General features: G+C 36.9%; 1 protein-coding gene across 1 annotated transcript in view; it reads right to left on the bottom strand.

Moving 5' to 3' along the window:
- The window catches only part of Reep3 (receptor accessory protein 3), an 89,156-nt gene extending 62,781 nt beyond the window's left edge, over positions 1–26,375 (bottom strand). Inside the window, exon 1 of the mRNA XM_026393721.2 lies at positions 26,198–26,375. Within this exon, the coding sequence (XP_026249506.2) occupies positions 26,198–26,229 (32 nt within the window). The 5' untranslated portion in view covers positions 26,230–26,375. The remainder of the gene's footprint in view (positions 1–26,197) is intronic.
- Positions 26,376–27,348: the final 973 nt, after the last annotated feature.

The raw sequence follows: 27,348 nt of genomic DNA, 5'->3' as shown, positions 1-27,348 counted from the left end.
TGTTTCTCTTGAGAACATGGGCACAACTCAAGGTATTATCTTCCATATTCTCAAATAATCTAGTGCCACCAGATTTAAATGCAACATGAGATGCTTCTTTCTGTGGGCAATACTTATTTTCACTTGGGCTCATGCTATCTCATCTGACTCACTGGATACTTTCCAGCCCAGTCCTGTGTCCACTGTTCAGATCAGTCTTTTTAATACACCTGTAGCCAAGCATTGCCTGAAGACTTCAGTGGCTGGCTGCCTCACTTGCTTGCTGACCAGCCCATGTGGGGGCTCATCAAAACATAATTTGAAGAGCACTGCTGTATATACACCATCTGCTCCAACACGGTTCCTTCATTATGCCTGCTGCATTTCTACTTCAGTCCTGAGTGTATGCTTTTTGCCTGGAATGCTTCCTTTTCTCACTCATGGATCATTCTTGCCTCCTCTCTTTTCTTATCTGTAATCTCTCCAGTGCCAGCAGTTTTTTGTTTATGGCTTCTCTTTTTATTTTCTTAAATGTCTTTCACAAAATAGGTTTTAGTCCAATTCACGATTTTTTTTCCCTTGTCATGGATTGTACTTTAAGTGTTGTATCTAAAAAGTCAGGGCCAAATCCAAGGTGGATTGGATTTTCTCTTGTGTTTTCTTCTAGAAGTATAGCTTTGTGTTTTGTATTTAGGTCAATGATCCATTTTATGTTAATTTTAGTGGGAATCGTAAGGTCTCTCTGTAGCTTTTAGTAAATGGGCATCTAATTACTGCAGCACAATCTGTTGAAGGAACTTACTTTTAAATGGTTCAGTAAAACCAAGAATAACAAAAGCTGTTGCTATGGTAGAGCATGCACATGTGTGCGCACATACAAGTGTGACCCATTGTTAATAGGTGATTCTAGGTAAATCGAACATAGGCTATTCATTATACCCTTTAAACTTTTTTGTACTTTTAAATGTTTCAACAAAAAACAGTAAAACACTTTTACAAAAAAGTAGAGAAAAATGAAATACAGTTTAAAAATATTTTCATTAAATTTTTTATTTCTCAAAGGGTTAAATTTCAGTTATCTAAAATATTATAATTATGTAGAAAACTAGATTGCCTAACAGACTACCATATTCCTGGAGAAAAATGTAGAAGGAAATAGTAGCAATTAAAAACATAAAAATGTCAAAAATATTTTGCATTAAAAAATTACTTTCATGTCTGTGTATTCATCTATTTCTTCACACAATGCAGTTAATTTTTAACTCTAAATATTTTTCTGCCTTATATTGTTAGGTGCAGACACATTTTTAATGTGTCTTTTTGGTATATTAATCCTTTTCTCATTATGGTTTGACCATCTGTTCTTCTACTATTACTTTCTCATAAAGTCTGTTTTCTCTGATAAATATATTGAGTACTATAGCTTTCTTTTGCTTAGCATTTGCCTTTTATCTTTTCTCTAACCCTTCACTTTTAAGGTCTTTTGGTATCCTTATTTTTAAAATGAAATATAAACCCACATTGTAAATATGTAACTTGTTCTGTTTTTTGAATGCTGCCTAAAATCTTTGTCTTTTAATTGTTAGTACATTTACATTTATTGTAATTATGATATATGTATATATACTCTTAATATATTGTTCTGTGCTTTCTATTTGTCTGACCTTTTTCTCCACTCTCCCTTTCTCTCGTCGTATAGTATGGAATTAATAAAACACAGTTCTTTAGTTCTTTACATCAGTTCCTGGTGTGGTTTTCTGACATGCCCCACGAAAACAGAGATTAGGAAAGCCAAAAGTTAAGTCCAACAGGTTTTAAGAAATTCTTTTAGTAAAAGCTAGCTTTAGTGTTCTTTTTACCTTGGTGGGTTCAGGTTTGTGAGCCCTTTATTTTTACAATCAGCTCACTTACTCATTCTTTTTTAAATAACAAGAAGTATTTACTTTGCTGGTAGAAAAAAATTTTTGAACATTTCCAGTTCTCAGCTCTTACAGATAATAACAGTAAATTCTTCACATAACATTCATTGGTTCTAAAGTTTTTGGTTGATCATGTTGCTACCTAGTAATGATTTTCATTCGTTATAAGAATGTTCACAGTTTGAATGGCTTTCATCACTAGTGCATTTTTTTAAAAAAGTTGTTACATATTTCATCTAGTACTTTTTCTTGATTTCAAGGGGTCCATCACAATTATGTTTTTGTCCACCAGGATGCTGAAAATGAAACTCTAAATAAAAATCTAAGAAAGGAAATCAGTCTCTCATTAGGCATTTCTAGGACTGGAGGAAAAAAAAGTAGAGATATGAGAGTTCCCTAAGTGTGATGCAAATCATGTAAATTGCTTATGTGTGACAGTGCTAATGTTCTTTTGTGCTTATGACAAAAGAGCTTTTTAAAAAACATAATTGTATGCTCAAGAATATGTTTTTATTTTCCTTAAATGTATGACCCTTTAATTTTTAGGACAAATTTTGATAATCTCAATTTCTATTCAATCCTCAAGATTTGATAGTACAAAAAAAAAAAAAATCCAGGAAGCTCTAATTCTTTCCCCAAAGATATATAAAGAGGATGGAAATGTGGTTCAGCATTACATAATCTTGCCACCCACTGCAGAAACAGGAATGAGTGCCTAGCAACTGTAAGGGTCATCTCAGGAGAGTGCTGATTGCTCATTGGAGCATTCTAAACACAGATGCTTTTCTATCCTTATCACTTCCAGTCCCCACTAAACACATGCTGGTTACCTTGGATCCCAGTGCCATCTCACGAAAATTGTCCTCTGACAATTGATAACTAACACTCAGGGTAGCCTCTATCTACTCTTGAGTGACACATGCGGGTGGGCATCAAAATAAATTGTAAAATTTTAGAAGAAAATATGCATTCTATGTACAGAATAGTCTTTATTCTTCCCTAGTGACATTTCTTTAAAGATATGAAATGTCAGTTTTCTTGATGGTATTTTTCTGACCTTATCCCCCACAAATCAGGTTTTAGCTTCAAGGGGAAATATCCAACTATTAAAGAGGTTATACATGAGTGTGTATAGATATTATTTGGTGCTTACAGTAGAAGAGGTTTTCTTAAAATAGTAATTCATGTTCAAGAATAGATTTTTACTTTCTTTAAGTGTACAGTCATTCACATTTTAGGCTAAGTTTAAACAATCTTAATCCCTATTCAATTCTAAAGGTGTAGTAATACAAATGAAGACCTTGGAATCTCTAGTTCCTTTTCCAAAATATATAGAGGACAGAAATGTGGTTCTGCAATACACAATGTTGCCACCACCCCAGAAATAAAACTGAGAACACCTTTTCCTGTGTTTCCTGGCTCTATTTGAACGCACACCATTTTTGATGTGAAGTACCATGTCTATGTTTCCTTATACATTCTGAGGATGAGCCATTTGTTGTCTTTATATGCTTTGAATATTTTCTCCCATTTGGGTTTCACTTTTACTCTTAAGAGTGTCTTTTGACAAAAAGAATTGCTTAATTTTAGTCTCTTTCAATTTATTATCAATCTTTTCTTTTATGATTAATGCTTTTTATGTCCTGTTTAAGGTCATTTTTCCTTATTTTAAAGTCATAAAGATATCTTTTATATTACAGAAACTTTACTGCTTAATTTTTTATTTGCAATGAGACTGGAATTGATTTTTTTGTGTATTGTCTGAAGAAAGTGGCTATGATTATAGAGATATAGGGATATCCAATTATTATAAATACTGATTATTTATTATTACAAATTCCTATTATTATAAATACTAATTGCCACTATTATTATAAATACCAATCTTTCCTCAATGCACTACAATGCTACCTTTGCCATAAAACACATGACAATATATGTATAGATCTTTCTGTACTCTGTACTCTTTTACTGATCTGTTTGTCCTTGTTCCAATACCACATTTTCTTAATTGCTGTAGCTTTGTAATAAATCTGGATATCTGATTGAGTAACTTCTCCCTTTATTTTTACTGTTTGCTCTTCTACTTCAAGATTGTCTTGGTTAGTTCCTGCACTCCACATTTCCATATACATTTAAGAAATAACTTGATAGTATTCTTCTCTAAGTATACGAATTCCCTACTTCATGAACTCATCCAGTTTCTTCACTTTAAATATCTGTAGCCAATCTGTCAAATAATTCTCTGGGTTCTACTTTTAAAAATAAATCCAGAACCTGATCACTGATACTACCCTCATTCAAGTTACAACCCATCCTCACCAGTTTATTAAAATAGCCTTTTAACTGATCTCCAAGCGTCCTTCTTTTCCCCCATATGGTCTGTTCTCCACAGCAGAGAGATATTTTAAAATATAATGTCTGATACTGTCATTTTTTTGGCCAAAACACTATACTGGCTCCCCACCTCACTCAAGAGTTAATTCCAATGTCTTTACCAATGGCCTACACCTCTGGTGGCATTCCTACTCACCTCCAGCCACAATGACCTCTCTGGGCTGACCACAGCCCTGTGTTAGGGCTTGTCCTTCATTGGCTTCCTTTTTGGAATGCCCTCCCCATTACCTGCACAGTTAAGGCCTTAACCTCAGGTAAGTCTTTGTTCAAATGTCAATTTTTCACAAAGGCCTTTCTTAACTATCCTATTTAAAATTACCTTATTCAAAGGCTCTGTCAGACTAAAGGAAAACTCCAATCTAAACAGAATGTTTAATCTTTCGACAGACAAATAATAGGATACAGAAGTACCCATAATAACTATAAGCAATTTGAAAAACAAAGTTTCATTGTTTCTCATAATCCATTGTGTCTTCCTTGTATTTGCCAAAATTAACACAGCTATAGAAATTAATTGAACACATGATAAATAAATACCACAAACTGGGAGATGAGAGCCCTTTCTGCTGATGATAAATCTCAGTTATTTTGTTTGTTTGCTTTTCATTTTCAATTGTGGAGCAGAACTGTGTAAGTCAAATGGTATTTGCTTAAGTGACATTTAATCCCTAATACATACATAGGATAGGGAGAATTGGGACATTTTCTCAAAATCTTCAGGTATTAGGGCAAATTTTTTCAATAGCAGTTTTGACTGGATTCAATAGAAGATTTATCAAATGTTACTTATAAAGTTTACTACATTATATATGATCTATACTAGAAAATATATGTATACAGGGTGTGGTGGCACACACCTGTAATCCCAGTGACGCAGGAAGATTGCAAGTTCAAGGCTAGGGCCAGCAATTTAGTAAGGCTTTAACCAACTTAGAAAACCCCTGTCTCTAAATACAAAATAAAAAAGGGCCAAGAATGTAACTCAGTGGTAATAGTATCCCTGGGTTCAATCTCTAGTATCAAAAAGAAAAGAAAATATATGTAATAAATGTATGCAAGTTATAAGGGCCAACAAGAAAACAAATAAACATATGAACGTACCATACAAATTGAGATTAGGACATCACCATAACATCCCATCAATCTCTGTGCTCCTTCTCTGGCTAACATGTTTCCATCACCACTCTTCCCCATTAGACCTTGGCAGTTTTCATTGCTTAAAGCTTACCATTCCATCTGTAAACCTGTTCTTCTCATGTTTCCCATCTCTCAAAATGGTGACACCTCCCACTCAGTTGAATCACCAAGCCAGAAATCTGAAATTCCTTCCTCCTTCTCCTCACACACAATCACCACGTTCTGTCAAATTCTTTCATATCTTTGCCCATGTCCTAAACACTTCAGCCTTGATTCTCAGCCTTTTTATTTTTCATAGGAACTATATGCCTTCATTCACTTTCCCTAAACTCACCTTTTCAATAAAGAAAAACCTCCTTATCAGGTTTTGCAAAAGTAGGCCTAATTGATTGAACTCTTCTGATTTCTCTAATCTCATCTTATGACATTGAACTATTTGATGTTTCTCAAGAGTCCTATTATTTTTCTATGCCTTGGCATATTTTGTTCCCTCTGACTATAACCTCTTCTCAGGGAAGATAAGTTTAACAATGGAATTAAAAAGTCATTATATCTGGGAAGATATCCTTGCTTTCTCTCAGTGGGGAGCTTCTCCTCCTGGTTGTCATAACATGTTGTTCATACTTGAAGCAGCAGTGTGACTTTGAACAAAGTCATTGACCTTTCTGTGTCTGTCTGTTTTTCTGTAAAATACAATGATATTGGTGACTACTTTGATGAGCATTAGATAAGTGAAACCATGTAACAAGGCCAGGCACATGGTACACATTCTGTAAGTGTTACTAGTATTATTATCATCAATGTTGTGTTCATGGACTTTCCCATCAATAAATATTTGAAGAAGAAATAAGATAGAAAAGCATAACTGAGCCTTTTGTACACATAATCTAATATACAAATATAGCCTAAGCTGGGGTCAGAAAATGAAAAAATGACCCAAGAAATTGACCAAATGCTAAATATCCAATCTAAGGGTTCTATGACTTTCTTTTATGTCTCTGAAGAATGCAATGGCCTTTTAGCAGTAGAAAATTATGACAGCAGCAGCATTTATGGTGTGTGGGTCAAGTTAATAATTTCTTAAATGCATGTATTAACAATTTTAATTTTCAATTTAAGAAACACAATGATGTTCTTTTATCATAACTTAATAAACAATGCAGTTGAAAAAGTAGTAACAAGTCTAATTTCCTTTAGTAACAGGAGTCTCACTGTCAATTTACATACAAAAATGGTCATGTTTCCCAATATTATATTTATTTGGATTGATAGTCATCTTCCTCCTTTCTGATTCATCATTTATTTTGTGAAGATAAGCTACTTTTCTTTAAAATGTCTTTGCTTCATTAAAATAATTCTTTTCACAGAATGTTTTTCTTATTGGTTTATGGCCTAAGAGTTACCTTTACTTTATTTTCCTTTTTCAATTAGTTTCCATAACAACACACTGAACTTTAAACACTATATGGCTTTTCTCAGGGTATAGGGAAAGGACATATAATTGAAGTTGGACAAATTCCCAACAATTTCCTTTAGAAACACACAGACACACACACATACACACACACACACACACACACACACACACACGGACACACCAGCCACACAGAAACAGGATTCACAAAATGAAGACCCCCCCGCCCCCCGCCAAGTGTCATAAAAATGGTATCATAATAAATTGTATCCCTATTTGTCACTCAGAAAAACTCACTTCTAGAGTTGGGGTTGTGGTAGAGTGCCTGCTTGGCACATGTGAGGCACTGGGTTCAATCCTCAGCACTACATAAAAATAAATAAATAAATAAATAAAGGTACTGTGTCCATCTACAATTAAAAAAAAATCTATTTTAAAAAATTAAGAGAAAAGCTCACTTCTTGTGAATATGTTCTCTCCCCTTCCATATATTTAAACCTTTTAAGATTTCTTCCTAAGAGATTTACTCTTTAACAATCAAAGTCCCTTTTTAGTAAGTTCAAACTTAGCTACCTTTAGTCCTATGAGTCATGAGCATCTAAGGACTGACAATTACCTGTTTTCCTCTTTCCTAAATATGTTTTTCTTTCTTACTGATGAAATACAAACAAGTTAATCAAACCATCTTTAGAGTTTCTGTCATTTTTGTGAGAAAGAGAGGAAAAAAAAGGGGAAAAAAGCATGATTTGCAAGTGAGAAAACAAAACAAAACAAAAAGCACCAAACTGTTGGTTCAAATTCTTCACTATACCTGCACATTTTGTTACTCTATCACTAAATTTATATCTGCAGATTTATTTGTACCATATTTATTATTTATTTAATGCACCAGAATTCTTCTAATGCACAAATAGCTTTAAAAAGTAATATCAGATAAAATATTAGCAAAGTATTCAACAACATATTAAGAAGATTGTCCATTATGACCAAGTTGGTTTTATCCCAGAGATGCAAGGATGGCTTAACAAAAATCAATAAATGTAGTTCATCACATAAATAAAATTAAGGTCATTTTAAAGGAGGCAGAGAAGACCATCAACAAGATTCAGTACCCATTCATGATTAAAACACTAAAGAAACTAGGATAGAAGGAACCTACCTCAATATCATAAAGGCTACATATGAAAAACCTAAAGCTGACCTTGTAGTAAATGTGGAAAAAGTGAAAGCATTTTCTTTAAAATCTGGAACAAGACAAGAATGTTCACTCTCACTTCTACTTAATATAGTGCTATAAAGCAATTAGGCAAGAGAAGGAAATAAAAGAGAAGAAAATAAGAAAGGAAGAAATCCAATTGTTACTGTTTGCAAATGATATGATCCTATACTTTAAAGATCCAAAAAACTCCACCAAAAGATGGGTAGAGCTAATAAATAAATTCAGCAAAGTAGCAGATTATAAAATCAACATACAAAAATCAATAGCTGTCCTATATATCAGCAATAAATCTGCTGAGAAAGAAACCCAGGAAAACAATTCCATTCACAATAGCCTCAAAAACAAACAAGGGCTGGGGTTGTGGCTCAGTGGTAGAGTGCTTGCCTAGCATGCACAAGGCACTGGGTTCAATTCTCAGCACCACATAAATATAAAATAAAGATATTGTGTCCACCTAAAACTTAAGAATAACAACAACAACAAACTATAGAACAATGAAGAAATAAATTGAAGAAGACCTAAGAAGATGGAAAGACCTCCCATCTTCATAGATGGACAGAATTAATATTGTTAAAATAGCCATACTGCCAAAAGCACTATACAAATTCAGTACAATTCCCATTAAAATAAAATTGACATTCTTCACAGAACTAGATTAAAACAGTCCTAAAATTAATTTGAAAGAATAAAAGGCCCAGAATAGCTAAAGCAATTCTAAGAAGAAGAAAAAAAAATGCTGGAGGCATCACAATATTAGACTTTAAATTATACTACACAGGTATAGTAACAAAAACTGCATAGCACTGGAATAAAAACAAGCACATAGACCAATGATGTAGAATAGAAGCCACAGAGCCAAACCCAAACATTTACAGATTCTGGACAAAGTGTCCAAAAACATTCATTGGAGAAGGCAGCCTTTAACAAATGGTGCTGGGAAAACTGTCTATACATTCGAACAAGAATGAAATAAGACCCTATCTCTCTCTCTACACAAAAATTAACTAGGAATCAGACCAGAAACTATGCAATTCCAGAGGAAAACATAGAGTTAACACTCTAGCATATTGGAACAGGCAACAAGTTTCTCAATAAAGTTCAGGACAAAATACCAAGAGTTAATAAATGAAATGGCATTAACTTATTAAATTAAAAAGCTTCTGTATAGCAAAGGAAACAACCGGAATATGAAAAGAAATGCTACAGAGTAGGAGAAAATCTTTGCTAGCTATGTGTGCACGCGCGCAGCGCTCTGAAGATTAAACCCAGGGCCTTACGCATGCTAGGCAAATGCTCTACCATATCCCTAGCCCCTGCTAGCTACTCTTCTGACAGAGGATTAATATCTAGAACATATAAAGAACTCAAAAACTTAACAACAAAAAATAAATAACCCAATTAACAAATGGAAAAATGAATTAAACAGACACTTCTTTAAAGAAGAAATGTAAATGGTCAACAAACATATGCAGAAAGTTCAGTTATATAGTAATTAGGGAAATGAAAATGAAAACTACTGAAATTTCATGTCATTCCAGTTAGAATGGCAGTCATCAAGAATACAAACAATAATAAATTGTGGAGAGGATGTGGAAATAAAGGAACACTTCTATACTGTTGGTGGGATTGTAAGTTAGTACAACCACTCCAGCAATCAGTATGGAGGTTCCTCAAAAGACTAGGCATGGGGATCGGACCGGGTGGCACACACTTGTAATCCCAGGGGCTTGGGAGGCTGAGACAGGAGGATGGCAAGTTCAAAGCCAGCCTCAGCATAAGTGAGGCACTAAGCAACTCAGTGAGATCCTGTCTCTAATAAAATAGAAAACTGGGCTGGGGATGTGGCTCAGTGGTCAAGTGTCCCAGAGTTTAATCCAAGTACCAAAAAAAAAAAAGAGACTAGGCATGGAACCACCATATGAACCAGCTATACTACTACTCAGTATTTATTCTTTTTTTTTTTAAATTGTTGCATTTTATTTTATTTTTAAAGAGAGAGAGAGAGAGAGAATTTTTCTTTCAATATTTATTTTTTAGTTTTTGGTGGACACAACATCTTTGTATGTGGTGCTGAGAATCGAACCCGGGCCGCAAGCATGCCAGGCGAGCACGCTACCGCTTGAGCCACATCCCCAGCCCCCTCAGTATTTATTCTAAAGAATTAAAATCACCATACTATAGAGATACATGCATACCCAAGTTTATAGCACCACAATTCACAATAGCTATAGAATCAATCTAGATGTCCATGAATGAATGATCGGATAAAGAAAACATGGTATATATACAGTATGGCGTTTTATTCAGCCATAAAGAAAAATTAAATTATGTCATCTGCAGGAAAATGAATGAAACTCGAGACCATTATATTAAGAGAAACACGCCAAACATAAGAGCAAGGGTCATATGTTTTCTCTCAGATGTGGAACCTAGAGAGGAAAAAGTAAAAGAAAGGTGGGGAAGTGGAGATCTCATGAAAATCAAAGGGAGATCAACAGAGGACAAAGATTAGACGGTAGGAAGAAGGGCAGAAGTGCTGGGGAGTTACATTGGCCAAATTATATTGTTTTATTATGTGCATATATGAATATGTAACAAGAAATTCAACCATTACGTACAACTAAAATGTACCAATAAAAAATGTGGAAAAAAGAAAAATAAAAGTAGGTTAATTCCTCAACAAACAAATAATAACAGAGTGTTGTTCTCACCCCCAGTAGTAGAGTGCTTTTTCCCAGAGTGCACAAAGTCCTAGCACAGCAAAAAGTAAAAAAAAAAAAAAAAAAAAAAACTCCTGAGGTTACCAAAGATGAATCAATGTTATTTGGTGAATGACTGGTAAGGAGCACTGGTAGGTATAATATGGCATGGATGAAAGTGATAACAGTATGGCACAACCAACAGCGACAGGAGAGGACTGCAGGGCTGCAGGTCATGACCATGAGGATATTCATGGCATCCTGCATCTTGACTGTGTCCAGGGAGATAGACTGAAGTGAGATCCTACCTAAGATAGGCAGGGTAGGTTTCTTAATCTATTAGATTTAGGATGAGTTAAAGTCACCTTAAGATCCATAAGTTGGCACCTAAAGGCTATTAAGAAACACTAAAACTTTCAGAAGTCTCTTTTTCCTCATCTTTCATTTCTTTATACAGAATTATAAAGAACATTCTTACAAAGTGGTTGCCATGTCTGTAATACTGATTAGTGTCTGCCATCAGGCAAATGGATAGTTTTAAAAAAATAGGAAGGATAGAAACATATTTCCATATAGGCCATATGGGTGTAAAGGATATTCATGTGGAGTATTGCATTTGTGCTTTTCAGTAACCTGTGAGTTCATCAAGAACAGAACTGAGTGCTGGGGGATATAACTCAGTTGGTAGAGTGCTTGCCTAGCATGCAAAAGACCTTGGATTCAATCCCCAGAACCACCACCAAAAAGAGAGAGAGAGAGAGGGAGGGAGGGAGAGAGGACACACAGAACTGTTCTTTAGAGATAGAATTTAGAGTGGAATAAAGCCAAACTACTAAGCAGTAATGCTACTTGTACTGACTCTAACTAGGACAATGATATATGATTGTATTTTATGAAACTCTGAATTCTGTAAACTAGAAATAATATGACAAAATGTTGATATTTCCACTCATGCAGAAAATTGAAATAATGTAAATCCTAAAAGTTACTATGATTTCATAAAAATAGTTTCAAAGTTGGCTTGAAGAAGAAATTGAATACTGTTTTTACCCTTTTGCTACAGGCATTGCCATTTCCGGTAAAAAATAACACCTATATTTTATTGGGATCTATATAATAAGGTCTTAAAAACAAAGCTCATGTAAAATACTACTGGCTGAACTTAAAACAGTAAACCAAGAACCCAATTGTTTCCCTTGTTTAAACTTTTAAATATATTTCTGTAGATATAATAAATATTTTAGAATAAAGACCACTGATTTCTGCTAAGTGAGTAATATACTGGTAGGTAGTTGTACTTCTCTAGCTAATAAACACTGCTTATTCCATATTTGTTCTTATACAGAGTAGATAGACAATTTATTCTTCATATAGTCTCATTTTCATCTATTTGAGAAAAATTTATTATACTTATAAGCAAACTCTAGGGCTCTATGGCAAATCCAGAGTCATCTAATCACTGGAAAAGTAGCAATCATACCCTTCTCCCCACAAAAAAACTTAATGAATTTAAAGTTATATAGTTATTCAAATGTGCTAATACTTCATCAGTCTACTGTAGACACAGTAGCCATCCTATGACCAGTTCTTAAAGATGGTTGGTATGAACAGTCAGATTATAAAATATAGGCATTTGTTATTTTGAGGGAAAGTAAATTAAAACTTGCTTTTGATTTAAATTATATTTTAGTTATTTATAAAAAAACATTTGATTGTATAAAAAATAAATATTTTTAGTAGAAAAGGTTCCTATTTATTATGGAAACATTGTCAGAAAGAATAAAGAAGACATTTAAGACTCATTTCCAGTTCTTCTGCCCAGAAATAATCAATGATAACATTTGATTATGCAATTCTCTTATTAGCAGAGAAAGATTATAATAGAGAATATAAAAGTGGGATCTGAAAACATAAGTCACTTAAAAACTCTTTTGCTCAAATTTAACATATAAGTAAAACTAAAAGAGTAAATAAAACTGTACTAAAACAGTAGAAATGTCAGGGTCTAATGTGATACTTTGCTTTTAAGAAAAGGACTATGAAAGACTGGTATTTCAACTCTAAATAGCATCTGCCTGTCTGCTATGGAAGATAAAATTTTCTTGATGCTTCATTCCTCCCACCCACCTCCTCCTTTCCAGATTTTTTTCTTTCTTTCTTTCTCTCTTTTTTGCAGTACTGGGGATTACCTAGAAGCATTCTACATCTGAATTACATCCGCAGGCCTTTTAATCATTTTATTTTTATTTTTGAAACAAGGTCTTGTTAAGTTGCTTGGGCTGGCCTTGAACTTGGGATCCTCCTGCCTTGGCCTCTCAAGTAGCTGTTATAGGCCTGGGCCATGGTGCCTGGGCTTTTCTAGGTTTCAATTCCTGCTATTTTTTTTTTATATGACATACTAGTTTATAGTCTTAACACTGTGGATACTTTAAAAGCATGAAATTATTTTGGTGAATTTACCTTAAAATAAACATAAGCCTCCACATTGAAAAAATCTTACAAATGATCTTTAAGGTAGCATAAATATGTACTGCTGTAAATGTGCTATGAAGTCACCTCACAAATGTGGTATTTTGCTGTTTGGTAGACTTTGTTCTTGTTAGGAATATGAAATCCATTTCCAAGTTGAATTTCATGAGGTACTGAAAAGAATGTTGTAATAAAATCCAGACATTCCATCTACTATATTCCTTGCTTCTAATACTTGCACATTCCATCTGAAAATACCAATCAAATTTGTCTGGAAAGATTACTTTGCTGAGGGCCATTACCAAGTAGGTATTGACGCATCGTAATCCTTGCCAGTGTACCCCATGTTAAATGGACTTGCCTTGGAAATTTGCTGCGACCTTGCTTGTGTGTTTGAGAAAGATGACCCTGCTCAAGGTGATCAAGGGTGGATCCAGGTTTGAGGAAGTATCCTGCAGGTTTGAGGAAGTATCCCGGTCCTTGGGCTTAGGGTGTTCCCGGTTTAAGGCGTTTCCCGGTTTAAGAATATGGGTTTTAGGGAAGTTGAGGTTGAAGATTATTGCTGCTGGGATTAGGGTGTTCCTGTTGCTTGTTCCCGTTGAGTTCTCGTGAGATTCAAATGGGATTTTGGAAAAAGCCTCGTGGAGTAGGTGAAGTGTGCGGCAGAACGAGACTGCCCCTGAACGTGTGTGGAGGCTGGTGTGAGATCCGGAATAAAGAATTGCTGTTTGAACCTACAGAGCTGTGTGGTGGCTCGTGATTCTGTGCCAAGCCGAGTCATTGGCACTTGGCTTCGGCATTACTTCATTTTTTCTTTTGGTATTGGGGATTGAATCCAGGGACACTTTGCCACTGAGCTACATCCCCAGCTTTTTATTTTTTGAGACAGGGTCTCACTAAGCTGCTTAAGGTTCTGCTAAGGTGCTGGGGCTGGTCTTGCAAAATCCTTCTGCCTCAGCCTCCCAAATCACTAGGATTCCAAGTGTGCAAAATGTCAACCGGCTGGAAAGAGTACTTCTTTATAGACCACCAGCTTCTTGCTAAGCAAAAGATATTTTTCAGGAACTTAAAATTTCCTTGTTTTAATATTACCAAATTATTGAGAACCAAACTAAAGATACCATACAATTTTTGTTTCCTTGTTTTAAAATGGTAACAATCGGCCGCATGTCTGGAAAGCATGGCGCCTCCGGTGGGTGCAGCACCACTGAGCAGCCCTCCAGGTTTTGGGTGACGATTGATGGTATTGGCTGTGGACTTGTGAAACCCATCATCTTAAAATATTGAGCTTAAGAATTTTTGTGATGAAATTTCTGTAAATGGAGCAGTCTCTGCTTCAGTTTCTGAAGCTGGAAAAGGACCTTCTAGCAGCCACATTGTGGCAGGCATCATGGACCTGAACCCTAAGTGGAATCTCTCATGTGTCTGCTCATCGAGGTAACTAACTGTAAACTGCTTTGCCAGAAGGTTATATCCCGGTGTTGCCAGACGGGATCTACACAGCCCTGCTTCTGCTAATGCCTATGAGTTAATCCCACCCAAATAGAATCATAAGAATTCTTTGGATTTCATCCTCAAAAATAGCCAAGGAATTTGAGTGACTGAGATCACCATCACCATTTTTAGCAGCTAGCTAGTGAAGCTGGGATATAACTAAAAATATCTGAACTTCAATTTAGGTGGTCTGGGTATAATCTCATGTATAGATGGGACTTCGGTGATTGTAAACTGAAATTGTTAATGTGCATACATTGTTGTAGGAAGCTAAGGGGAAACAATGCTTGGCCTCGAAAAGCATTTCTCAGTGGATTTCCTGTGAAGTCATTGTTTCACTTAAAATTTTGAAAGCACAATTAAAGGTTCTTCTGTTTTGTACTTTTTATTCACTAGCAATAAATTTGGATTAAGACCTAAAGTAAGAACATTATTTGTTCTATGACTCCAGAGAACATTCTTAGGAGTTTCACAGAATAAGAATTTTACTGTTTTTTTCTTTATTTGGACCTGCTAAAGTGATTCTATACTGCATGTATTGCCACCCACAAACATTGCTTTCTTTTACCTTAAATCTAATAAAACACAGATAAAGGTAAAAAAATACATAAATAAAATAAAATGGTAACAATATTTGGCAGTTCAATTCTGCGATCTTTCCAATATTACTAATTTGCAAAGTAATTGTCACTAGGTTTTTCATATTTTCTAATTTAACAGTTTTCAAACCTGACTGTACATTCCAATCACCAGAAGGGCTTTGAAAAATAAGGATGTCCAGGCCCCATCCCAGATAATTCCATCAATCTTTGGGAATGAGGTCTTGGAAATGTTGTGAATGTGTGTTTATGGTACTGGGGACTGAACCCAGGGGTACTTTTCCACTGAGCTACATCCCCAGGCTTTCTATTTTTTAATTTGAGACAGGTCTCCCTAAATTGCCCAGACTGGCCTGGAGCTTGTGATCCTCTTTTGCAGCTTCCAGGGTTGCTGGGCTTACAGATATGTGCCACCGCACCTGGCTTAAAGTGTTTTTAAGAGCTTTAAATATGGTGTACTACTTTGTGAGCTCTAATTCTATTCTTTTCTATTTTACTTTTTTTCTTTCTGCGACAGGAGTCTCCCCATGTTCCCAGGTTGGTTTGTACTTGTGGGTGCCTACTACAGCCTTCTGAGTAGCTAGGACTGCAGATGCCGGCCACAGTGCCCATCAAGAGCTCTATTTTTAAATGAAGAATCAGAAATGCTCTATGAAAATGGATAACCTCATCAAGTGTTCAGTAATACTGAAAATAATTTTAAGATTTTTAAGAGGTTAAAGTTAATACTACCAATCATATGTCTCAAATTAAACAAAAGCATTAACTTGCAACATTTGTAAACCACCTTTTCTGGCCCAAAGCTGTAATTTTAAGTCACTTCATCTTAAAAGAATTTTTTTTAAAGCGTGAATAAGGTTGGAAAATCTGTTTATTAGAAAGTTTTAGAATTGGTTTGAGAGATTAAATGTTAGCAAAACATAAGACTCTGATAAACTCATAGCAAAACAAGAATTTGGTGCTTCCCTAGCATGTTGGGGCCCATGAGTTCGATTCCTCAAGGAAGCAAGAAAAAACAATCTGGCTAGAAGTAAAGGAAGTAAAGTGATCATTGTTTTGAGTGCGCATTTGTAAGCTAACATTCTTGATGCCAAAAAAAAAAAAAAAGTTGGCAATCTGTTGGTAATTCTGGGTGACTATTAGAGTACAGGGGTATAGATAACTTTAAAAAATTAAATCTAGTAAGTTTTTTACTTTGCATTCTTGAACTAGAAATCTTTACTGACAGATCTGCAAATCTACTAGCTGATGCCTCATAATCATGTTCCTGAGGTTCTGAGATGCTTTTTATTTCATTTACTGACCAAGTAAGCACAGCATGTGGAATGATAAGGGGGCAAGGGGATAGCATAAACAGGCCAAATAAATCCTGGCTATCAATGAGTGACAGATGTCTTAGCCAGATCACCCCTTACAACAAGGCTGATCACATGGAACACACACCACTCACTATTTCTTTCTTTTGTATAAATGATGCTCAGTATGCATAAGAAATTAGAACTACATATCAGTAGTAAGTGTTAGTATTAAAGGTTACCTCTCACTGATAGGTTCAGAGCCATCCCAGATTTTAGGGCTAATGCTAACTACTAATCTTGGAGAATTGTCTAAAACATATGTTACTTTTTTTTCTTTTTTTTTCCCAGTGCTGGGGTACAAACCCAGGCCTTCGTACATAGTAGGCAAGCACTCCATCATTGAGCTGCATCTTCAGCCCAAGTTAAATTACTTATGTAGGTATTAGAGAGTTTCATTTTTTTTTTACTATTAAACTATCAAAATAGACCAATAGATTTAATGATATCATTAAGAATACAAAACAAAAGCTGCTGAGTGAAAAATATTATTCTGTATTTCAAAATCCACACTATCACTATCTTAAAATGGAAGAAGCAATAGCAAAGGCACATTAATTTACACATTTTTAAAGACACTGAGTTACTTTTTATATCAATAGTCCATGTATCAAACAGATATACAAGAAAACAACTGTCATCCAAACATAAATGGGGGAAAAATAAAGTAGTTAAATAGCTATTTATGCATCTACTTCTAGAACCTCAAAAATCCCTTGGATAACTAAGTTGGACATTGCTCATTGGACTCATATCAGCTCTGAGAAAGAACAAGAGGCATCCTGCTTGGCGATTTCACAGAGGTTCTGGCCTTCTGTTCATATATTCATCATGACAGGTGCAGCCCCTTCCCTGCCTCCATCTGTGGCCTGGCTCAGCACTAAAACTGGCCTCTACACCAGTAAGAGGCATATGGGCTGGGACAGGCTCAGCATCAGCATCTCCTTTCTGTTGATATCTGCTCCTTGCTTGTCATAGCTTGTCCCTTTAGATACTGTGAATATCTTGGTCCTTACTTCAAATGTTAAACATGTTTTTAATGTAATAGTTGATATAAAGAAGAGTATATGACACAATACTTCTAGGTCATTAAGCATAATAAAATGAACACTGTGAATCTGTCACTCAAAAATTTAAGAATATTACTAATATCATTGTTCAAACCCTTTTCCAACTCTTCACAACTAATCTCTAATCTAGAATTTATGATTATCACTCTTTTCTGAAAAAACAGATTTTATACACACTCACACACACAATTTTACTATACATTGTTTAGTTTTGTCTATGCTGGGTCCTTTTCAATGGTATCATATAATATGCAATCATATCTGACTTGCTTTTAAGACACTTAAATTTCCCTATTACCTGTCCATGTTGATGCTTATAAGTGGTAATTCACTTAGTTTTGTTGTTGTTTAACATTTCATTATATAAATATGCCAACATTTACTTATTCTCCTGTCCACGTAAAATAGTATTTTTGGTAGACTTTTGCATTATGAACATTCCTATAAATATCCTTGCAAATGTGTCTTGGCGCATGTATCAGATTTCTTTCATGGTACATTGCTAGTTATGAAATTGCTGGGTTATAGGGTATGTGAATGATTAACACTGTAAGTTAGGGCCAAATTGTTTTCCAAAGCAGTTCCAGCATTTTACTCTCCTACTGGCTTTATAAAGAGGATCCGGTTGTTCTACACATCCTTGCCAGCACTTGGTATTTTCAGACTTCTTAATTTTTGCAATCCAGTAGGTGTGAAATAGAATTTCAATATGGTCTTGATTTACATTTTCCTGAAAACTAATGGATTTTGTCTAGCTTTTTATGTATCTAGTTGCCATTGGTGTCCTTTTCTATGACATGTTAGTTTGTTTGTCCGTTTCTCTTTTACATTAACATTTTTCCTTCCTGCTTTTAGAGAATTCTTTAATATCTTCTAATTATTATGTAAGTTGTGAACTATATGTTACAAATCTGTCTGCATTGTAAACCATTGGGCCATAATTCTTGTGCTAGTTTCTCCTATCACAGCATCCTACCCTGCCCAAGTTAGACTGAGAAAATAGCAATGAGTTTCTAATTAGTTAAAAATTTTCTATATCCTCAAAATGATATTTAAAATAATTACGTATTTTTCATATAGACTGCCACAGGTAAAGTTATTTTCAGGATTGGTGAGTGTAGTAGAAATGGAGTGAAATTGAATCTTACTAGAGTGATGATACATATGAATGTATGTACATTTGACCAAATTCATGTAAATTATTACATAAAAATCCTCTCAATAAAGCTGACTTCAAACATTAAAAAACACTAGGAATAATTTTAACATAGTAAAGTGGTATAACATTTTATGTGAGGTCTGGATCTGGAGCTGCCCCTTATCTCTGCTACTTAGTAGTTGTGTGATCATCTTGGGCAAGTTATTACACATCTCTAAGGTGGAGCTTTCTCACTAGTAAAATGGAGATAAGAGCAGCACCTCTATTGTGAAATAAAAATGAATTAGTTTTAACTGCTTAGAATAATGCCTAATGTAGAATGAGCATCAAATACATGTCAGGCTATAAAAAAATAGACAAATTTATTGTTTCCTCTATGCTCTTTTGTAGGGTCTGAAAAATTCTTCCCTAGCATATCATGATATTTTCCTACTGTTTCTTCTAAGAGCTTGAAATGTTTTAGTTTTCGTGCTTAGGCAGATAATATAATTTTAAAATGTCAGCTTGCTGCTAATTTTTTTCTTTGAGAAATAACCAAGTTGTCACAATATTATTTAAAAATTATCTGTACTTGCCTATTGCTTTTGTTTTGTTTAAGAAAAAGTCTTGCTATGCTGTCCAGGCTGGTCTTGAACTCCTGGCCTTAAGTAAACTGCCTCATTCCCAGCTTCCCAAGTAGTTGGGACTATAGGTGCAAGCAACCACACTCAGCTAAGCTGATTGATTTTGTGTACCAGGGATTGAACCAAGGATACTCTACTACTGAATTCTATCTCCAGCACTTTTTATTTTTATTTGAGTCTCATTAATTTTCTGAGGTTGACCTTGAACTTGCAATCCTTCTGTCTCAGCCTCCTAAGTGTCTGGGATAACAGGTGTGCACCATTGTGCCCAGATTCCCATTGATTTTAAATTCCTCTTTTGTCATATCAGATTTCCACATATGCCTGGGTTAGTTTTTGGATTCCTTATTGTGCACCATTAAGTCTAGTGTCAATCACTGCAAAAATACTACCTTTTTAATTACTTCAACATTACCATAAACCTTGATATATAATAGGTCAAGTCTTCACTTCCTGTGTTTCCTAGTTTGTCTTTTTTGATTCCTGGGCTTTTGCTTTTTCCTATGAACTTCAAATAATTAGACTACCAGATTTTGCTAGTTTGAATCTTGAAAGTTCTCCAAAGGCCCGTGTGTTGAAGGCTTGATCCCCAACCTGTGGTGCTATTGAGGGGTGGTGGAAACCTTTTGGAGGTGGGGTTTAATGGACTTCAGTTCATTGGAGGGCTCCTGAAGGGGGATGAGACTCCAGCCCCTCCTCTCTCTCTTTTGTATTTAGTCCCAGCCACCATGAGGTGAACAGATGTCTTCTACTATGTGCTCCCACCATGAAGTATTCTTGTGTTTCCCTTGGCCAAACAGGGACAAGTGACTATGGACTGAAGCCTCCAAAACTGTGAGTCAAAATAAACCATCCCTCCTCGTAAGAGGATTCCTCTCAGGTATTTTGTCACTATGACAGAAAGTTGACTAACGTTGACTAACGCAACACAGGTTGTACAAAAACAAAAGTAAAATCCATTGAATTCATAGATTTATTTTGGAAGAGCTCATAATCATCAATATTGATACATTAACACTGACTGTACATTTATTTGTATGGTCTTTATCTTTCAATCACATTTTAGAACTTTCTTCACAATCCCCCCATGCTTCAGCTGGCAATTTTGCCTACTAGGCATATGGCAATATCTAGAGACATTTTGGGGTACTTATAATTGGGGAATAGGGTTTAACCACTAGCATCCAGTGAGTAGATGTGTTTTTGGGGGTTCGAGGTTGTGGCTCAGTCAGCAGAGACCAGGGAATGCTGCTAAATATCCTACAATTTATAGGACATCTCCCCATAACAAAGAATTATCCAGTCCAAAATATCAATAGTGCTGAAGTTAAGAAACACTGACATATACTAAAAGGATCTTTAAATGAAATTTAAAATACTTTGAAAATCGTTATGAATCGCTGCTTTGTATGCTAATATTAGCTGGTCTGCTCATTACTTAAAATAATCACTATCCACTATCTTATCCTGACCACTACCATTTTCTCTGTCCATGTTACTTTAGTGACTATGTATCTTCCCTGAGTTTCAGTCACAGTTGTTGTTGTAAATATAAAAACATAAGTGGAACTGACTTAACTTTCAGTAATAGGGATAATTATACATAAACCCTTAATGGAAGTTAGCTTTGTAAACATGAAGACTTTTACAACAGAACAATTTTTATTGTTTTTTGCTTTTTTTTACTTCAGAAATACATGAAAGGGATAGTCTAGTGCAAGCACATAATTAATGACATAAAAATAAGCAGAGAATCAGTAATTTTTTCCATGTGATTTCAAAACAATATTATATACATTTAAGACATTTAAATTATGCCACTATTATTGTAATATAACATTTATTTAAATGATTTAGTTTATACTGAAAGTAGAGAATATAAAAATCTCCATCCTAAAAGGATTAAAAATTCAGTGAGAAAAGATACAACTAATACAGCAGCAATTAAAAAAAAAGTGGACAAAAGCAAATTGTTTCTGAAATAAAGTCTAATTTTGTTGCAAGTTCTGACCTATGCAGTGAAAACAATTCCCAATAGTATAGGATGTATTTTCTTTCCTATTGAAGGAAGACAGAAAAGATGATTTCCTGTTGGGCATTCCCAACATCAATCTTGAAGATGTCAACCTTTTCATTTTCTTGAAAATATTATTGCTTCTACTATTGTTCTCATTGTCTACAACAATTTAGGGTAATTTCTTATTCTTAGGTAAAACTCATAAACATTTAATTTATTAACATATATATCTCATTAAAAATGGCAAAGATAAAAACCTATCTTAACCTAATGGAAAGAAGATATTTTAGCTATCAGAGGTTATACAGCCAATTACAATATTTAAAGCACAAATGAGGATAGAAAATTATTGCTCATGAATTATGACTGCCCTCAAACTTCCATAAAGATTTAAAAATTATGGGCCGAGGTACGTGCGAGGCCCTGGGTTCGATCCTCACCACCACATAAAAATAAATAAAATAAAGGTGTTGTGTCCAACTACAACTAAAAAATAAATGTTAAAAAAAATTTAAAAATTACTAGGGGATCTGGGAACATAGCTCAGTGATTGTGTGCATTCTTAGCATGTGTGAGGCCCTAGGTTCAATCTTTAGCACCCTCCCAAAATATAAAGAAATGATAGAAATTACTGAACAATTATAATTAGTAATACATTATTGTTTCATTAATACTATCAAAATCTTAAACACACACACAAATAAACACCATATTTTCTTGCTCTAGGACATTAATTTCCAGGCATACTGTTTTATTGTCTTTCCTTTATTTGCTAAGGTATACAAATCCTACTTTCCTATCTACTCCCCTTCCCCAGATGATTTTAGTTAGGTTACCAGGGTTTAAAGAGGTTGTGTTTCCAGTAATGGCACAAATGCAGAGCCTTTTCCTTTTTGCTGTCTAGAATAAGTATGTCTAGAAAGAGGCTCATCAGTGGAAAAAAAAAACTTTTTATTTTGTTTAATACTGAGATCCTTGTGAGCTATCTTTCCAAATAATTCATTCATTCACCATAACTTTCTTTTTAAAATACTTTTTAAGTTGTTGATAGATCTTTATTTTATTTATTTATACATGGTGCTGAGAATGGAACCCAGTGCCTCATACATGCCAGGCAAGTGTGCTACCACTGAGCCACTGCCCCAGCCCCTACCAAAGCTTTCTTAAGACAAGTTGTCAAACAAACATTGGAAGAGGAGGTTAAAAAAAAAAAAAAAAAAGCTCTTGAATTCATGGACTCTAATATTTATCATCAATATTTCTGTAATTCACAGTTCATATTCATTATCTCCATTCTCTAATTTCCAAAAACAAATACTCAATGAGCTTTTCCTGTGTGCAATGAACAAATTTGAGATAAGACCTATTCTTTTGGAGATTATTTTCTACTTGAAGCAGACAATAATTGACAAAAGAAGTAAAGTTTATGGTATGCTTGAAAGTACCAGATACTATGTAGAACAACACAACTGGGAGGGAAAGCAGGAGTGCTTGGATCAGGAAGACCTCACTGATAAAGCTGTATCAGAAAAAAGTTAGGGAATGAGCCAGGAGGGCATCTGGGGATGTGTACTGAGGTGGAGGGGCTGGCAATGCCCAGGCTCTCAGGCAAGAGGCAGAGTGGAGATCAGACACCATGGCAGCAGGGCAGAGGGCATGTGAAGATGAGGTTTGAAATATGAAGGAGTCCAGGTTATACCTTGTTTGTAGTCGATGGTAATGACTTGGCTTTACTGGGTGAGGTAGGAAGTCAACTGAGGGTTCTGATCAGAGAAGCAACAAGATTTTGACTTGTGTTTCAATGGGATCATGTTGGTTACTCTGTTAAGAATAAACTGTAAGGGGACAAAAGTAAAGGTAGGATGGTATGCTATAATAAGAACACATTTAAGATATGATGCTGGCTTTGCCTAGTGTGATACATGTAAAGATAGTGGGAACTAATTTATTTTGAAAGTAGAGTCAACACAATTTACTGTAGGATTCAGTGTTGACAATGAGAGAAGGAGAGGAAGGATGATATGATGGCAATGTATGATATTAATATCCTTTTGGAGCTGGGAGTACCTGTAATCCTGGGAGATGCTGAGGCAGAAAGATTGCAAGTTCAAAGCCAGCCTTAGCAACTGAGCAAGGCCTTAAGTAACTTAGTAAGATCCTGTCTCAACATAAAAAACAAAAAGGACTAGGGATGTGACTCAAGGTTAAGTGCTCCTGGGTTCCACCCCTGGTACCAAAAAACAAACAACTTTTTGGAAAACAATTTGATAATTTATATTTCGTGAGTGCTCTTGGCTCTGGTGTTACACTGCAGAGAACATACTCATGCAAACTGGAAGCTCTGGTTATAGAAGCTCCATGTGTTCCTTGTTCATACTCCCAAAAGTTCATATTGAGAGCATTGTCTTATCTTGCTCAGGATGAGCCAGATGTTTCAGTGGGTTTAAAGAAAGGTAAGCAAATTCTGTCTCCTAGTGTGAAAAGCATGTCCAAGTTTGTGTAGATCCTGATTGTTTTTAATGTTTATATTTTTAATGTGCTAATGATTCAATGGCTCATGAAATTCATTTCCTGAAACTTGTTAAATCCATTTTTCTACTGTCTTTTTTTTTCTTCCTCACATTTTTGTGCCTTTTCCTTTGCCTCAGACCTTAAATTCTGTAGGCTTTAGTACTATAGGTTTAAATCCCCTCTCCAGTGAGGGTGCCTCCTAAGTGGTCTCTGCATTGCCAACTGATTCACACAACAGCAGCAGAGAATCTTGCAAAGTAAAGCTGTTACTGCCTTAATTCATTACTTCTTCTTTGAAAACAAGCTTTTAAGCTAAAAACCCAGCTTTCCTTTCTAGCTTTCTCCCCAGTCCCTTACATGCAGTAACTAATCTGGGCTTTCCCTGCTCTAGACTTTGGCTCACATTGATATCTCTATCTGATCTACCAAAAATCCTTTCCGTTTTCTTGTTTGGCTATATAGATTAGGTTCATTCTTTAAGGCCCAATTCAGATATAATCTCTCTTGCCTTCTTTGATGATTCTGCAAGCAGATATAATTCCTTCCTTGTTTAACACTGAGTGTTAAACTGGGAGTAACTATTAGAAGTCTTGACATTTTGACCTGTACTGAAGATATCTGGGTATTTAAACTTGAGTTCCACTAAGACCAACCAGGTATTACTGACCTTTGTATTACAGATAGCACTCAAGATATTCATATTCCTACTCAATGGTCAAAAACAAAAATCTGATTTGAGTAGTGCAAACTGAAGTCAAAGTGCTCCACAATGGAACCTAGAGAGTTAAAAGGAACCTAGAGAGTTAAAAAAGCAAGGTATATAGTCTTAATGGAGCATTTAATTTTCTAGGTGCAGACAGTGTTTGATAGACATCTACTAGGTCAAGGAAGGTATGCCTACATTATGTAAAAGATTGGAAGAGGCTAAAGAAACAATCTGAAGGCATCTGTGGTATAATTTTGACGTTTGATTAAATGACAAATTTTGAATGATACACTGCAAATCAGGTTAAACAGGTCTAAGCAATTCACTTACAACAAAATTAAAACTTGGAAAATTTAGCTTCTGCCTAGTGAAAAACAAACTAAAAAATGTGGCAATTCTTTTTTTTTCAAAATTATAAGGCTAATCAGAAAAGCTTGCTGGCTCATTATACATTTAATAAAGGTACTGAGATAACATTACCTACAGAGATGAATAATGAATCCAAGGATCCCTGAATGTAACTACGTCATTGTTGTTTACTTGGTGACTTTTTAAAAGTGGGGACAGGAATAATATGAGCAAGATGGAAGAAAATCGGTTTAAGCTATATTCAAACAAATACCTTTACAGAGCAAATACACGAATTGTTTTTCTATGGATTTGTAGCTCTTTTTGGTAAGACCACAATGAAAGGCACAGATAATATGAACAAAGGCAACAGGCACCTGCAGCCTGTGAATCACTTAGGAAATATTTCCGCCAAGACAGGGCCAAATTAGAGGGTCTGTGCGATCACCTTTCAATAGGAGGCTCCTTTCCCTGTAAGTCCTAAATAGTGGGACAACTGGGACCCTACCCAGGGATCCAGAGCTGGGAGCGGTCTTGTTTTTTAGACAAATCTCTCCTCCTACCACACGTGACAGAAAGGCAGAGAGCCGCCAAGAGAGACACCGCAACGCATCAGCCGGGGATACAAAGGCTCGGCGCCACCGCATCCTCTGGAGGATCGCGGAGCCTCCCGCGCTCGGCGTCTGCAGAGTTTGCGCAGGGCGCTGCCGCGAGGCGCGCCGCTCCCGGGCCCGCAGGGCGGTGCCGCGCAGCGCAGGGAGCGGGAGCAGGGAGCGCGCGCCGCCTGCCCAGCGCGCCTGCCCACCCAGCGCCGCCAGAGCAGGGGCGCCGATCCGCACGCAGCCGCGCCGGGCCGCCACCGCTGCCGCCACCGCCGCCCGGCCCTCGCCCGCCGCAGGGAGCCCCGCAGCGACGTGAACCAGGGTGAGGAGGTCGAGGGCTCCCAATCCCTGGGTAGGCCCGAGGTCGGACTACCCAACTCCCGCCCAGGCCCGGGCCTTCCCCTTCTTCCTGGCCCCTGCCCCTCCCCACACCTCCTCTGGGCCTCGCGTGCGCAACTGGGCGCCGAGAGCGGCACTTACACCACGGCTCGGGATATTATCCAGGACACCATCTTCCCGCGGGCTGAGGCCCCGACTCCGGGGCGGATGGGCGCCGAGCGCAGCGAACCAGGCCGCCAACGGCAGGCCGCGCGCTCGCTGGCTCCTCGCGCTCCCCGGGGCCGCGCTGGCGCCCTCGGCAGCCAGGCCGGGTGTCTGCGCGCGGCCGCTGGAGCTGTGCTGTGGTCGGTCCCCCGCCCGTCCCCGCCCGCCGGCCGAGCCGCCGCGGAGCCCGCCGGCCCCGCCCCTGAGCTCCGCTGATAGGCGGCGGCGGCGGCGGCGGCGCGTCGGCCGGGTCAGGGCCAGGCGACCGGGCCCGGGGGCTGGACCTGCGGGACCCCGGCCGTTGCCGGACAGCCTCGCGACTGCAGCCTTACCCCTACACTCTAACCTCTCTCACCCACCTCCCTGGATCCTAGGGACGCCCACTCGGCGGTGAGAGTGGGAGGGAGGCCCGGGACTTGAGAGCAGGGGGTCGACAATGTGTGCGTGAAGAATAAAATACCAGAAGGAACTCTGAGTCCGATAGAATTCTTTGGTTCAGGCCCTAGATTCTGGAGAGCCCAAAATTTGGAAAATGCTCGGGCACATCCGGTCCCCTCAGTGTTTACGGAGGCCTCCTTCAAGGGCATCCTCGTGGTACCGCATTTTAAGCGAAAGGAAACTGTTGGGCGACCTTGCACAGTCCTCATTGGTATACCAGCAGTCGCATGGTGCAATGCGGGGAGAGACCGTGGAGAGCATTGGATTTCATGTTTGCGATTGTGGAAGTAATTGTTCTGGGCCTCTTAGAGCACCTTTCCTTCAGAGACCTGTAAAGTCTTGTTTTATAGACACAAATCTCCAGTATTCCACTGAGCCTGTCAGATATCCAAAGTAAAAGCTGGACTTAGGATTCCTGTCCTGCTGTTTACAAGTGTCTAGGTTTTAGGAGGTTGGATTACTGTTTACGCTTTCCAGTTCTTGTGTATATCATAGTTTCAAAACTAGCACTTAAAAACTTACAATTTTTTTTTTTTTTGGTGACAATACAAAGTTGGGAGAATGATCTTAAAGTTTAGACGTTCCCTCCCCTCCACTCCTTTTAAGACAGCAGTAAAAGGTGGGTTTAGAATTAAAATGATGGGAAGAAA

This window comes from Urocitellus parryii, chromosome 5, assembly GCF_045843805.1.
Source record: "Urocitellus parryii isolate mUroPar1 chromosome 5, mUroPar1.hap1, whole genome shotgun sequence".
Taxonomy (NCBI): domain Eukaryota; kingdom Metazoa; phylum Chordata; class Mammalia; order Rodentia; family Sciuridae; genus Urocitellus; species Urocitellus parryii.
This window is presented reverse-complemented; position numbering and strand designations above follow the sequence as displayed.